The sequence below is a fragment of the Mustela putorius genome, unplaced genomic scaffold, assembly GCF_011764305.1.
Source record: "Mustela putorius furo isolate JIRA1106 unplaced genomic scaffold, ASM1176430v1.1 tig00001433_pilon_pilon_pilon, whole genome shotgun sequence".
Taxonomy (NCBI): domain Eukaryota; kingdom Metazoa; phylum Chordata; class Mammalia; order Carnivora; family Mustelidae; genus Mustela; species Mustela putorius.
Window position 1 is genome coordinate 712382 of NW_025421741.1, and position 15302 is coordinate 727683.

Below are 15302 nucleotides of genomic sequence, written 5' to 3' on the forward strand. Positions count from 1 at the left end.
GCCCCGGGGATCAAACGGGGGCACAGGCCGCTTTGTTCAGCCATGGAAATGGGAGAGGTCCGCACAGACAGCGGCCTGTGGAGAGGTGGTTGGGGAAGGCTGGGAAGGGGCGTCCACGCGGCCGCGTCCGTCTGGGGGCGGCGGGAGGAGCCTGCCGGCAGGGAGCACATAGGTGGCGACCTGGGCAGCGGCTACTGTCGCTGCTTGAACGCCTGAGTCTGGGGCTCAGGGCTCAGTGGTGCATGAGGGATGCAGCCACTGCCAGCGGTGATCTGGAACCTTCCGCAGCCAGGCGGGAAGGCTCAGGGCTGCCGGCCTTGGAGGCTAGGGTGCCGCCTGCCCACTTGCCTGACGTTTGAGGTTTGGGTTTCTGTTCTCCCGTGGAGACTGGAAGCCATCTTCGTATCCTCTTTAGGAAGTGCTTGGATTCGGGACTTTCTTCCATTTAAAGTCAGGACGAAGGAGAGAGTGCTCTCAGCTAACGTTTCGCGATGTTCTTGTCTACTTGGGACTCGTCATCACATCGACGTTTATTGGGTGACAGTTTCTCCTCGCCAGGTTTATGGCGTGCTCTCCAGCTCCCAAGCACGGCCTTGGGGGCCTTGTATGCGTCACCTCCCTGTGGGGTAGAAGGGCTGCTCCCTTCCCCGAGACAAGGAGTTGGAAGCACAGGGAGGGTCAGTCATTTCCCTGAGAGCACACAGCTCGCAGGCCTGGGAGGCAGGTGTGGGAAAAAATCATGGAGCAAACTACAGTGCTGACTCCAGTCGTGTGTGTGTGTGTGTGTGTGAGAGCAAATGCATGGGAGCCTTGTGTGAGCATGTGCATATGAGTCTTGTGAGCGTGTGTGAATGAGTGCCTTGTGTGATTGTGGGAGCATGTGTGTGAGCATGTGAGCGAGTGTGTGCATGTGTTGAGAGTGTGAGCATGTGTGTGGGTGTGAGCTGTGTGTGAGTGTGAGCTGAGTGTGAGCATGAGCTGTGAGTGTGAGCATGTGTGTGTGTGTGTGACATGTGAGCGAGTGTGTGCATGTGTGAGAGTGTGAGCATGTGTGTGGGTGTGAGCTGTGCATGAGCGTAAGCATGTGTGTGAGCATGTGAGCGTGTGCATGTGTGTGTGAGCTGTGTGTGCATGTGTGAGCTGTGTGTGAGTGTGAGCTGTGTGTGAGTGGAGCACGTGTGTGAGCATGAGCGCGTGCAGCATGTGAACATGTGTGTGAGCGTGAGCATGTGTGTGTGAGCTGTGTGTAAGCGTGTGCATATGTGTGAGCATGTGCATGCGTGAGTGTAAACATGTGTGTGAGCTTGTGCATGTGTGTGAGTGTGAGCTGTTGTGAATGTGAGCTCTTGTGAGCGTGAGCATATGTGTGTGAGCTATGTGTGAGCACGTGAGTGAGCTGTGTGTGAGTGTGTGCACATGTGTGAGCATGTGAGTGTGAGCTGTGTGTGAGCATGTGCATGTATGATCGTGTACATGTGCGTGAGTGTGTGCATGTGTGTGAACGTGAGCTCTGTGTGAGCTTGAGCATGTGTGTGAATGTGAGCTGTGTGTGAGCATGTGCATGTGTGTGAGCGTGTACATGTGTGAGAGCGTGAGCATGTGAGTGAGCATGGTTTGGGGTAGATTGGATTAACTTCTGGTCTTGAGTAAACTGAGGCTCTGGCGGCTCAGGGTCTGACTCCCGGATGCGGGGGAAAGCGGGATTTGGGGTTTGGCGTGAGGATACCGAGGATCCTATAAACACTCCCAGAACCTTCACCCGCCTCTGAAAGGGTTAACGAGAACAGTGTGGTCAGCACTTATCTGGGGGCACGCGGGTGTGGTTTACTTTCCGTTTCCATCTGTGTATCCCCTTCTGTCTTCCTTCGGACAAGCAAGACTCAGCTGTCAACACAGTTTAGGGTTTGTCGTGGGATTTCTCGTTAGGAACGGTGGCTCTGACCTGGTGGGAGCTGGTGGGAAGCCTCTGCTCTCCCCGGACGCTGAGCCTGTCCCGGCCCGACGTTCTCAACAGACCGGTGTTAGGACCCAGGAAGGACGCCGCAGCGAGGGGTATAAATAGAGAAGCCGCCCGGACAAAGTTTGAGCGGAGAGCCTGACATCACTGCCTCTGGCCCGTGCTGGGGCTGAGTCAGGGCGAAGGAAGGCAGCCGGCCCGTGGGGCGCACGGGGCCGGTGGGGGGCACACGGGGGGCGCACGGGGGGCGCACGGACCGGCGCCTCCGAGAGTCTCCTCGTGCTGCCCGCTTCAGGCAAGGAGAGAGGGGCCGGTTCGAGGCTGGCTGGAGGCTGAACGGGAGTCCGGAGCGGAAGGGCAGCCCGGACGCCGACGCCGGCCCCGCCGAGCTTTGGGCCGCCCTCCCGAGGCGCCGGCACCCAACACGGTCAGGTTCCCGGACAAGGAAGAGGCGCCCGTGAGCGGGCAGGACGGCTGTGTCTCAGCCACTACAGAGAAGCAGATCTTCCCCCACCTGGACCCTGTGAAAATGTCCCTTTCCCGGGGCCGTGAAAGTTAGGGCACACGCTTGGCCGCAGAGCTCGGGAACGTGGCGGGATCGTGTCCCCACTCCCCCGGAGCCATGAGGAAGCTGCTCTGGGGCCGGCACTTCTGGCTGCTGCTGCTCTTCTGCGATTTCCAGGTACCGTCTCCCCGGGGCTGTCTCCGAGGTCAGGCTAGGTCTCTGTGCCTCCGCGGCCGTCCCGGGTCTCTGACGCTCCCGTCTTTTGTGTGCAGGTGCACGGAGCCTTCTCCAGGCCGCCAGCCCATCCAGGTAAGGGAGCGTCCTCCGGCGCTGTCCACCGCCTGTCCGCCTGCCTGGCGCCGGGTCCCCACACGATTGGGTCGCTCGTCTCTGGGGCCAGCGTAGGGCGGCCCAGCTGCAGGCCCCTCTGTCCCCGGCTGGCCGCCCTTTGCTCCTGGAGCTCTGCTCATCCTGGCATCAGACGCTGCTGTTTGCGGCTGCGGCAGCCGCCCAGAGGCCTCTGGCTCTTGGTCTCTGCCACCTTAGGATGAAGGGGAGGTGCTGGCCTTTCTGTCTGCTGCCCTGACTCCTGCCGTGTGTCTCCAAGCTGACTTAGGGCTCTGTCCTCTCTGTCCCAATCCCAGCTGGGGCTTACTGTCCATGGGCCAATGCGAGTCCTCGGTCTGCAAGCTGTCCCTGAGTGGTGTGGCCATGTCGCAGGTGCAGGCTTGGGGAAGAAGGGGGTCTGGTGATCAGCGGGAAGGCCCTGTGGCCGCGGTACCCTTGGCCTCCCCTGGGTGTGGGGGTGAGGAACCCGTCGAGGTCCCAGCGCCCATGCTTGGGAGCCATGCGAGAAAACCTGACCCACTGGGGAGCATACCCTGACTCAGAGCTCCCACTGCCCTCTGTCCCTGAAGCCCGGCCCCCTCCTGGGCATCAACCAGAACCTACAGGCACAGCCAGCATCCCCCAGGCACAAGGCCAGACCTCTGCTGAGAGTGCCAGGGCCTCAGTCGTGGGGCTGGACCTTCTTTGCAGGTGATCCCGGAGGGCAGGGGGCACAGCCGGAACTACCTGTTTTCATGGCTGGTGCTGCCGTTTCTCTCCAACCCACACGCCCAAGTCAAGTCTTCTGTTGGAAAAGGTGTGAGGGCCATGAATCCTGTGTGCTCCCCTTTCCCCAACCAAAGTGCGGACGAAAGAAATCAGGGCTCCATGGCTCGGGTGTCATGCTAAGGGGCGCGTGTGCATCTGCCCTGAGGCTCTCCCCTTCCCGCCGGGCCGGCTAAGGCTCCTGCTGGTTTTCCAGCGGACAAGAGTGAGGGAGGGTGTCAGCGGGCAGATGGGTGCAAGACCCAGCTTGCTGCCCGGCATAGGAAAGGAAGCCAGGAAGCGGTTTCCGGGTTGTACCCTGGCCACGTGGCCACACCATCCACACACATGCACACACATCACACAGGTACACACACCCACACGTGGGCACACACCACACCAGGTACACACACCCACACGTGGGCACACATGTCCACACCCACATGCACGTGCACACATCACACACATACCCATGTATACACACACCCAGTCCAAACGCACCCAGACCTCTCCACACGTACACACACGCGTGCACACACACACGTGCACACACACACGTACACACACGCGTGCACACACACACACATGCACACACACACATCCTCTTGTGTGCCCCTAGGCCTTGACCCTTCCACGGAAAGGAGCGGTTTGAATTCAGTCTCGGCTCCACACGCAAGCGTTGCTCCTCCCACGCCCTATCATCGGCCGAAGCCGACTTTGTCTCCCGGTAACTTGTACCCCGGAGACCCGACGGGGCGGACGAGCGTGGCCCGCAGCGAGCTCGCCAGCCCGCGGGGAGGGCCGGAGCAGCTCAGCCTCCCTGCCCACGTCCGCGCCCACGGGCTCCCTTCCTGGCTCGCTCCCTGCGTCTCGGGGTCTCTCCCGGCCTCCTCGCCGCCCCCGCGCCGTTGACCGTCGGCCACCTGCGCCTCCTCCCGCCTCCGCACCATAATGACAGAGGCAGGCGCGGCCCGGACACGACCGCGGGTGTTCCCTTGTGGCCGAAAACCTACTGCTGCGTTTTCTTCCTTCCCTTCCGCTCCTCCCTCCCTTGTCTCCGTGTCTGTCTGTCTGTCTGTCTCTCTCCATGTCTCTCACTGTCTCTGTCTCTCTCTGTTTCTCACTGTCTCTGTCTGTCTCTTTGCCTCTCGTCTCTCTTTATCTCTCTCTGTCTCACTCTTTCTGTCTCTCACTGTCTCCGTCTCTCTCTGTCTCTCACTCTCTCTGCCTCACCTTCTCTCTCTCCCCTGTCTCCCCTCCCCTCCCCCCTTCCTGCTCTCTCTCTGGTCCGCCCATCATCTGCTCTCCCTACGTCCTGCAGGGACGTCGGACCCCGGCTCCATGGTCCGTGCGGCACCCCCACCAGGAGGCCGCCTTCCTTTCTGCTTCTGGGGGCACCAACCTTCAGGGTCCTGGGAGCCTAGCCCAGCCCCTGTCCAGGGCGCCCACTCACAGACACAGGCGCCGGCAGGGAGCCCGTTCCTGGAGGGGGAGCCTTTGCAAACCACTAGACCCCACCCCGCGGGGAACGGCTCTGTGAGCTGTCGCCGTGAATTCTGGGGAATGTGGAGTCGCGTTGAAAACTGGCAGCATAGTGGGTGCTTGGACGTGGATTCTGTGGGGTCCCCACACGGCCCTCTCCTGCAGGAGGGGGGCTTCCGGTGAGGGCAGGTGGTTTGCCCGAGGTCGCCGGTGAGATGTGGCAGTGACCTCAGCAGCTCTCAGTGGGCTCAGACACATAAGGGCACGTGGGGACCACGAGGGCATGGAAGGGGCTGAGCAGCAGGTGTGCCCAGGACGTGGGGCCGGCCTCCGGGAGGGCCCCTTGTTCCCACAGCGGCCACTCCAGACGTGCCGTCTTAAGGTGCGCCAGGACTCGCAAGGCCTCCTGTCTTGCCGTGACCTTGCACACTGTGTCCCGCGCGGGAGATGTTCAACCGGGGTGGGCATGACCATGCACCGTGGGTCACACATGAGTGGAATCGGTGAGCACGGCCCGCCTGCCACACGGCGGCTCCCGGGGGCACCGTCATCGGCTTGTCTGTCCACACCAGCCCAGGCCACAAGGCATGGACCAGATGTGTGTCTCTACCGTGTAGATAGGTATTCAGTTCTGTAAATCATTGAACGACCGCTCTAGATCGCTCGGAGCCTTCGTTATTATCTGTGTTTATCTGTGACTTTCATTTCGGAGACAGGACGGCATTAAGCCTTTCCCCTGGCCCGGGCCGCTGAGTCCGTGCTCCGCTCCGGGGGTGGTGCTGGGAAGCGCGGTGGTAGATAGACGTAAGCTGTACATGGCGCCAGCGGAGAGATGGCGAGGATTTACAGAGTTCACCCATGTGCCGTTTATTTAACTTCTCTAATGAGGAAAAGGGAGCTTCTACATCCCTGTTATCCAGCCGCTCCCAGGCCTGGGGTACCCAGAGCAGCTGGGCTCGACCCGGCACCAGGAGGTTGGGCCGGCTCCCCTCGCGGCCCCGTTCAGAGGCCTAGAAGGCCAATACGGGTGGTTGTGGTGATTGTAATTCCCTCTGGCCACAGACTGGTTATTTCTCTGTGCAGATCAACAGTCCGTTCCCTTTATTTATGTATCTTTTAATGGAGGCATAATGGACAGACAACATTATTTTAGGTTCAGGTGTACGACGTCATGAGTCAAGATCTGTACATATTGCAAAATGACCAGCAAAGTGAGGCAAATTAACATCGGTCAGCGCCACAGGGTTACAGGGTCTGCGAGGGGCTGTCCGAGCTGCCGGGTCCCGCCAGAAACTCCATTCTTCCCAGTGCAAAGAAAAGTGTTCCTGAAGGAGTTTTTAAAAATAATGCTTATACTCACTGAACAAACGGAAGTGTGATCAATGGAGATTTGGGGGTATATATAGTTCAGAAGTGTGTGTGTGTATGTTCTACGTTCATCCATTCATGTATTCACGATTGCGTTTCCTCATCCATTCTGCCTACATAGTTTGAACAAATTTATCGCTAAGCTTACCCTTTTGGGGAGAATCCAAATGCAAAAATCTGGATTACACAGACAGACACACACCCTGGGCGTGTGTTAGATGTGAGACTGTGGTACAGATGGACCAGAGGATCTGACACAGCAGACATGTCAACAAACAAAAGAATTCAAGGACTAGTTAGTGCTGTGGGCAAACAGGGAAGGAGCTGCCAGTGCGGAGGGTGACGGCGCGTGGGCTGCGCTCCTGCCCGAGGCTCCCGTGGTCGGGGTGCCGGGGGAAGAGCATTGCAGGCGGCGGGCACCGCGGGGAGTCCCGCGGGGAGACCAAGGAGGAACGGTCCGGGCCAGCTCCGTGACTGGCGGGGACTGATCTCCTCCGTGGCGTGCACTGCTGTTGAACGAGGCATGGGACGCCGTGACAGACTCCCTACAGTGTCAGGGGAAGACGGTTCCCGCTCACGAGTCCTAGAGAAGGGGCGGGCGTGCGGGATCCGGAGGAGCACGGAAAGGGAAGAGGAAAGGGTCGTGTTAACGGTCCTCTGGGGCACGAGTGGTCGCGTGTCGCTGCTTCTCACCAGGCTGAGTCCAGCATGTGGCATCGGGATGAGAATTTGTTCCTGGAGAACTTGTTATAACCGTCATGGTGTCAGCCAAATACCTCTCCCCCCTCCCCCCATTTTATTCTTTAGGGCCACAGGTCCCAGGAGGAGCCGTTGTAATGAATGATCAGGCTGACGGTGTGTCGAAGCAGACACACAGACTTCATGGGGTTCATGCATGGAAACAGGGGTGTCTGTAGAACCTGGACATCCCAGGATCCCCTTCTTTTTGGGAACGTGGCTCCTGGGGGTCTTTCTTGGTCCCCAAAGGATGAGATTTGCCCGATCTGATGACACTTGTAGGGCTGTGGGCTTTTACGCCTGCGGTTTTAAAGGGGAACCTACGTGCTAAATTTAGTTTCTTAGGCACAATTTGTCAGTACTGCCTAATGCTTTAGTTAAAATAATCACCTTAATTGAGACATTAAGATTTGGGGAGGTTTTGAATAAAGAACCTCCAGGATCTGGGAACCTACAAGGGGGAAAACTGGCCGCGCTGGGCAGATCTCCCTGCAGAGCCGTGGGGACTGGCAGGGACTGGCGGGGAGACACACACACACACACACACACGCACACACACACACACACACACACCCCTCCCTGCCGGCGCAGCCCCCATCCCCCGAGACCGGCAGCCCCACCCGGTCGGCTCCCGTTGCTCTGGGCCTGCGCGGCGGTGGGGGGGGGGACACCACCCGTTTCCAGCCCTGCTGTGATTCGCAGCTCTGGGCCTGCCAGGGGCGGGGTGGCGGGGGGACCGTCCGTCCTCGTGAGCACCCTCCCGGCCGCCCCCGTCACGGTGCGAGCCCGCCACTGAGCCTCTCCAACCCTGCAACCCTGCATCTCAGCGTGGTCCATGTGTGACATCGGGGGCGACGCGGTGGGACGTTACCCTTGCCGGAAGCACAGGGATGTGGGATAGCAGGCCCTCGGCGGACCCCCACCCCTTCTCTCACACGCTCTTGCTCGCTTCAGGAGCTCCCTGTGCGGACAAGGCCGCCCTCTCTTTCCTCTGTCAGCCTTGGCACCCGGCACGGGTGCTGGGGGATTGAGAATGGGGATGATCGGGAAGGACTAACCATCCACAGTGTGGACTGGGCGACAGTGTGGGTTGTGAAGAAGATTCCGCACCTGCTCTTTGCACGAGGGATGTCGTTCCCTTTTCTGACCCGCCACCCCAGCCCCTGCCCGCCCGCCCGCCCCAGATGAGCTGAATAACAAGTCAATGATGTTTCCCCTCTTCAAAATGAATATCCTACACTGGGGGACGCGGGGGGTGGTGGTGGAGAAAAGCGTGGTAGACATGGAAATGAGTGTTCTGGATGAGGACGTACCAGAGTCTCCATATTGCGTGGATCGAATAGAACCATGTCTAGTGAAAGTTGGCGAATCCACGTGTCTTCACGTTTTGAATTTTTAAAGCAACGCACATGCGAACGTTTGAATAGGACAGAAATAGAAAGGAATGGGGCGCCTGGGTGGCTCAGTGGGTTAAGCCTCTGCCTTCGGCTCCGGTCATGATCCCAGGGTCCTGGGACCGAGCCCCGCATCGGGCTCTCTGCTCAGCGGGGAGCCTGCTTCCCTCTCTCTCTCTCTGCCTGCCCTCTGCCTACTTGGGATCTCTGTCTGTCAAATGATTAAATAAAATCTTAAAAAAGGAAAAGAAATAGAAAGGAATAGAAACCTTCTCACGCCTTCCCTCCAGTCTCTCCATTTCCTTGCCCCTAAAATACGGCGGTCCATTTCCGGGCGTCCATGCAAAGTCTCTCTCCATCTCTCCCTCCCACCTGGCCTGACGAACAACTACATTTTCCACAGTTGGCACTAACACGTTTTCCTCTCACCTTGATTTTTTGGACAGTACAGCTTGAGGAACGTTCCACATCAGGACACGTGTATCAGCCTTGTCCTAATGACTTCCTGGTCCACTGAGTAGCTGCTCCGTCCGTAGGACCCGGCTCCTTGGCCGATAAGCACTGTCTTTGTTCACGTGTTCTCAATACGATAAAAAATACATAGATCTTGCGACAAATACCCCTGTACGTAGCTCTCTGATCCCAGGTATGAGTCTGTCTCTAGCACCAACTTCCAGGAGCTGAATTACTAGCTCAGAGTACACTTAAAATTCGTGTCATCGTTGTGGTACTGCCCTCCAGAAAGACCGTACCTTCTGCCAAAAATGTGGCAGAACTCGCCAACTTAGAACATCTAACTGTTCGTCCGTCGGCGGGGTGACCTGGGACCGGGAGCTCATGGCGGTTTACGCTCGCCTCTGAAAATGATGAGCAGTGTTGAACGCCTTTTCATAAATTTAAAAATAATTTGCGTTCCTTTTTCTTTCAACTGCCTGTTGCTGTCCTTTGCCCCAATGTTCTGTTGGTCTAAATTTTCTGAATAATGGGAGTTTTAATGAGGACAATAAATTCAATACTTTCCTTTAAAAAGAAATCAGGCATTTCTGTCACGTGTATTACATAAACATCACTTCCCGGTTCAGTTTAGCTTGACTGATTTTTATGTATGGAAATATTTTAAAAATGCACATAGATTTATCACCTGGTTTCCTTATAAGCTTTTATATTTTATTTTCATTGCATTGAAGGCTTTAAAAAAATTTTTTAAAAAGATTTTATTTATTTATTGGACAGAAATCACAACTAGGCAGAGAGGCAGGCAGAGAGGGATGGGGGAAGCAGGCTCCTTGCTGAGCAGAGAGCCAGATGCAGGGCTCGATCCCAGGACTTTGGGATCATGACCTGAGCCGAAGGCAGAGGCTTAACCCACTGAGCCACCCAGGCGCCCCTAAAAAATTTAAAAAAAAAATTATTTTATTTGCGATAGAGCGAGAGACAGAGCGTGAGCGGGGGTGGGGGAGTGGCCGGCAGAGGGAGAAGCAGACTCCCCGCTGAGCAGGGAGGTCGATGCGGGACCCGATCCCAGGATCCCAGGATTGTGGCCTGACCCGAAAGCAGATGCTTAACTCACTGAGCCCCCCCAGGTGTCCCTACGTGTAAAGTTTGTTCTTCTGGAAATTGTTATGGTGGAGAGAGTGAGTTAGGGATCTCGGTGTTTTGCAGACGGCTAGTTGGCCCTGAGACTTCCATTGTGTGCTGCTCCTCTGGGTGAAAGACCCCTTTTGTCATAAGCTGGTTTCACGAGTGCGCGGCGGTGTTTATGGGGCTTTCCCACCGAACCGTCGACTCGTACGCCGCTCTGGGTCCTCTCTGGGGCCGTGACCTTGTGACGGTCTCACTGCGTGGGGGCCGGGCCCCCCACCCCTGTCGCCGTCCCCCTGCAGGTTTGTGGGGTTTTCTTGCTTGTTTCCTTTTCTAGATGGTGAGCTTTCTCTCACACAAAATCTCTCAGCACGTTTACAACAACTCTCCTTGCGTTTAGGTAGGAATTCGAGGGTGGGTGGACATTTTTAATGACTTGGACTTCTCTTTCCCCAAAATAGGTTACAAAATTCTTCATTATCCAAGGGTTCTTGTCCGTCCCTCAGTATTATTTTATTGTTTTCCCCAAGAGAATTGTGTACGGTTCTCAATTTTTGGCACTTAAATGTCTTCTCTTCGTGGGCTGTGTTCACAAAGGAGAACTCCTCTTCCGCCCCGTTTTCGCGTTATCGTTTGAAGACAGGGAAACTGTCGACTTTCGCGGGTCACATCTGTATAAATCTCCTTGCTCATTTCTTTCCTGGTGGGTCACCGGCTTCGTTTACCAAATTCTTTCCTTATTTGTAAGGCTGTCTCGTTTTTTTTCATTCTCCTTATGAGGCATACCTCATTTGAAAATGATGACCTCATTACCTCCTCTCAAAACATTTTTTTTTACAATGAATAACACAGACGGCTTTATTAATTTTTGCTTCTCTGTGATCCGGCATCTCCTTTGGGAGTTTGATGATCATGTCGTCATCTGGGCCATTGTGTCCACTTCCGGGAACTAATCACAGAGAACTAATCCGGGAGCAGATTGGAGCTGGGCGAGGGGCTGAGCATGTTGGGCGAGGCACGGCCCCAGGACGATCCCTAAGACCCCACCATGGAACCTGTGTAGGAGCAAATAGAGGGAACAGTTCATGGGGTGTTAAGTGGGATGAGCAGAGTAGGACACGGTCAGTCTTCACGAGATCCTGTCTACTCAAAGTGCAAGGGTCATGAAGGAAATCTGCAAGCGGTTAATTTTTAGTATGTCGGAAGGAGGGTGAGAGCAGAAGGAGCAGGAGATGCTTTGGGGAGACCCAGAGTGAGCCTTCCATGTCAAACCAAGTCAGCGGGGCGATTTCTGAAGCAGCTTCGGCCCCTCATCTCTACAGATAGGCCAACAAGATAACCACCTGACAGGTTATTGTTACAATAAAACAAGGAGGTGCTGTCAAGAGCCTTATATGATGTCAGTAATATTGGTGCCGGTTTCCTCTTCTTTTTAAATCCTTTTAAACTTGGGGCGCCTGGGTGGCTCAGTCATTAAACATCTGCCTTCAGCTCAGGTCCTGATCCCAGCGTCGTGGGATCCAGCCCCGCATCGGGCTCCCTGCTCAGCGGGAAACCTGCTTCTCCCTCTCCCATTCCCCCTGCTTGTGTTCCCTCTCTCACTGTGTCTCTCTCTCTGTCAAATAAATAAAATCTTTAAAAAAAAAAATCACATTAACCTTATTTCTTTCCCTGGCTTGATTGCCCCAGCTATGTCCTCTAAAACAGCATAAGCAATAACAGAACAAGGTTCTTGCCTTTCTCCTGACCCTAACAGACATGCTTCCTGTTGGGCCCCTTGATGCATGGGGGTTGCTGTTCCCTTCGGTTCAGAGGTCTCCGCTCATTCCTGTTTATCACGCTTTATCCTGTCAAGGAAAAATCCACCCATTTTAATTTATTAAGAGTCCTTTATTCAAAGTGTTGAATTTATCCAAATTCCTCTTCAGTGAATCCCGCATCCCGTGATGTTTCTTCTCCCTCCACTCACGATGGAGGGGGAGCGGTTCTGCCCTCCTGACGCTGATTTCCCACGTGTCTTCTTCTCCCCGCAGGGTTTGAGGTCTTGGCGTCTGCTTCCCATTACTGGCCGTTGGAAAATGTGGATGGGATCCATGAGCTTCAGGACACAACTGGAGGTAGACACGGGTGGTGAGAGAACCCGAGGCCGCAGGGACGGGTGACATGGGGCCAGGGGGCTATCAGGGGACACCGACGTGGACAGTGTCCACTTGGAAGCTGGGAGATTAGCGGAGATTGGTGCCTGGTGGGGGCCTTCTCCCAATCACTGTTCACCCAAAGTGTTTTGCAGAAGCTTGATATAGTTTTTTATCACAGAAGGACAGAACTTGTGATTCAAAATACCATTAATGTGTGGGCTTTGCCCCGATAGCCTTAAAGCAAAAGCAGCTGTCGGAGGCCCGAAGCTGCAGGTGGTGGGTCGGTCAGTCTGCCTACGGGTCTAGGTGTCCATTTTCAAGGTAGACAGACCTGCCAAACGGGGATGCATTTGAGCCGACTGCCGAGGGGCGTGACAACCGGCACAACAGTGCCCGTCCGGGGGTTTGCTGTTTCCCTCGGCAGAGGTACCCCCACTGACCAATCAGCTTCTGCACACATTACTGACCACTACTTTGAAAAGACCGAACATCTCCCAAGATGCTCCCAACGTCCCCAACTCCACGGAAAGCACAGTCTCTGTCTGCCCAAATTCAGACGTTGGCCCCAAGGAGGAGCCCCACATGCCCCTAAGCACTGTCTCCCTTTCCAGTAAGAAACTTTTCCCCACTATAAGTGGTCGGTGCTTCGGGATGCTTTTGCATTTCAATATTCATTTCTTTACTGTTCTTGATTTTGTCGTGGGCAGCAAGGGCTTTGCCGCCGGCCCAGCACAGGCTCACGTCGGGTCTCTTCCAGTTCTGTGCAGTGGGGTTTTTTAAAACACCCGCACGCTGCTGACAACGATGCTCTCCACACTGGCACGCCGGCGTCTTCCATCCCCTGGGACTTCACGTGCTGCCGTAAATTGCCGCCTAAGATTCTAAAACGTTTCCCTTAACATTTGCAAACTGGGAAGCATTCTAGCTGGAATCTGGGCCACCGGCGTCCCCAGAATGGGGCCTTCAAGGAGTGGGGACCTCTGGATGGGGGAAGGGGCCACCAGTGCAGGACCAGCCCAGGAGCCCTCTGTGCCCCTCCTGCCTTCTGGCTTGCACACAGCGAGCCAGCGCCCCACACAGAAGACCTGTCTGGAGCTCCGTGTTTTGTCCGAAAGGTCTGAGCCACGGGGATGTGAGCTGCCTGTGGAGGTCATGACACGACTTCCCCCCTCTGTTACAATCTCATCTCTCTTCCCAGGGCCTTTATTTTAAACCCTGTGAGGAGAGACCATCCTAGCAAGTGGAAAGGCGCTGTCCACGTAATTCCCGGTTCAGGATGCAGAAAGTCACCTTTTCGTCGTTGTTTCAAACAGTAGCTCAGATAATGATAGTCCTGTCCCAACCGCTCACCACAGCTCACTGTTGGGATCAAACCAGTGCCTTTGGGTGTCTCGAACACCTGTCCCTCGGGCAGTTCTCGTAAAGCCCTACAAGTGCCAAGACCCAATTGGTTTGTGGCTGAATTTTGTTGACCGATGTGTTAACTTCCTGGGAAACTCAGTGTGTTCGCGCGTGTCCCAGAAGACGCGAAGGGGGCTGGTGTCCCTGCAGGCCGTTGACCTGTGTGATCCTCACACAAGGATGCACACTGGCCCGTTTCAGTTCCATCGCAGGCGTCTCCAGAAACAGAGAGCAGGGTCCGTCGGCACAGTCTGATGCCGGGGACGGTGGAATGGCTTTGGAAGGCATCTCGTGCTCCTGCAGTCATGTTTTCTGTCGCTGAACCCTCTGTTGTGTCCACGTGTCATGATATCATGCCATTGCCTCCACGCTGTGTCCTGGCTCGTCCACTGTCGCGACATCACCGCTTGAACCCTGTCATCAAGGCTGCCGTGTGGCCGAGCTCGGCTCCGTATCTCTCACCTGAGTATCCAAGGGCGTTGTTCGTTGGATGTGGCAAACTGGAACCCGTGTTTGTGGCGACAGCCAGTGGCCGCAGCGCCCTGGCTCTGGGACTGGCGGGTCCCAATGGCACCCAGTGTGCGGGAGGGCAGGGGTGGCGGGGAGGCGAGGTCGGGCGAGAAAATCCAAGGTGCTTGGCCGTGGGGAGACGGCCGCTCGGTGTGCGTCAGGTTGAGAGATATGCGGGTTCCGTTGGTTGTTCATGTCACTCATGTGTTGTGCTTTTCTCTTTTGTCGCCCCACCCAGTGTTGCGAACCCACAACCTCACTGTGCTTCCTTCCCATAACTCTACCTTTGTTCGTACCAATGACTCTGCCTACTCCAATCTGTCTGCAACCGTAGGTGAGCACTTGCACCCTCCCGTCCCGTGTTCTGTCGCGTCGGGATCTACAAGGAGTCTGGAGCCCGGTTCCGTTGGGCTCTGCGGGAAGGCGCTTCGTCTCGGCGGGCGATCTGGCCTCCGGTCCGAGACCCGGCGTGCTGGGAAGAAGCGCTTCACGCTGGGTCCGGACGTAGTGCCCCTTCCCAACCGCAAGACCTTGATGCTCATAAGCATCAGTGACCAGGGCCTTCCGAGCCAGCTGCTGGTTTTCAGACCGAGACGGACACGAGATACTTTCTAAAAATAGAAATTGTTTGGATTTTTCAGCGGTGTATATTCTTCGGGGGGGGAGGAAAAGCAGACCCTTGGGATGGAAAATGGAAGCGGATTTTAAGATGCCTCCCCCCAAATTTGATCTCTTACAAACATTAAAATCAGCATGTCTTCTGCAGCTGGAGTTTTATTTAATTATTAGGAGCTGCCTTACCGAACACCCAGTGGAGTCAGGGTTAAATTATTATCCGACTTAATCACCTCCGGGCCCGTATGTTTCCTTTTTCTCCTACGCAGCTCAAAGCGGGAGGGAGAGCAGCTATGGCGGTGGCTCCCGGAGCAGCGTGGAAAGTCCGTTTGGATCATTCAGGCCTCGGGCCCTCTGCGTTTGGGGCAACACCTAATCTGATCGCTCTTTTCAGCTGTGAGGGGTCTGCCTTCCAAAATTAATCTTTGCAGTCCAACACCTTATTGAGGGGTTCATACAGCCCAGCTCAATCATGTAACTGCTAACTTACTTCTGTGATATGTTTAGTTTTGTGGTACGTA

General features: G+C 55.8%; 1 protein-coding gene across 3 annotated transcripts in view; it reads left to right on the plus strand.

The window, feature by feature from the left end:
- The first annotated feature begins 1852 nt into the window (after window positions 1-1852).
- Window positions 1853-15302, plus strand: part of ADGRD1 (adhesion G protein-coupled receptor D1) — a 121730-nt gene continuing 108280 nt past the window's right edge. The window contains exons 1-4 of one of the 3 annotated variants that reach the window (XM_013048804.2): window positions 1853-2639; window positions 2735-2771; window positions 12151-12234; window positions 14405-14500. In XM_013048804.2, the coding sequence (XP_012904258.2) occupies window positions 2580-2639; window positions 2735-2771; window positions 12151-12234; window positions 14405-14500 (277 nt within the window). In that variant the 5' untranslated portion in view covers window positions 1853-2579. Of the gene's footprint in view, window positions 2640-2734; window positions 2772-12150; window positions 12248-14404; window positions 14501-15302 lie in introns of those variants that run through there. The other 2 variants (XM_004778199.3, XM_013048806.2) reach the window with 2 other exon arrangements.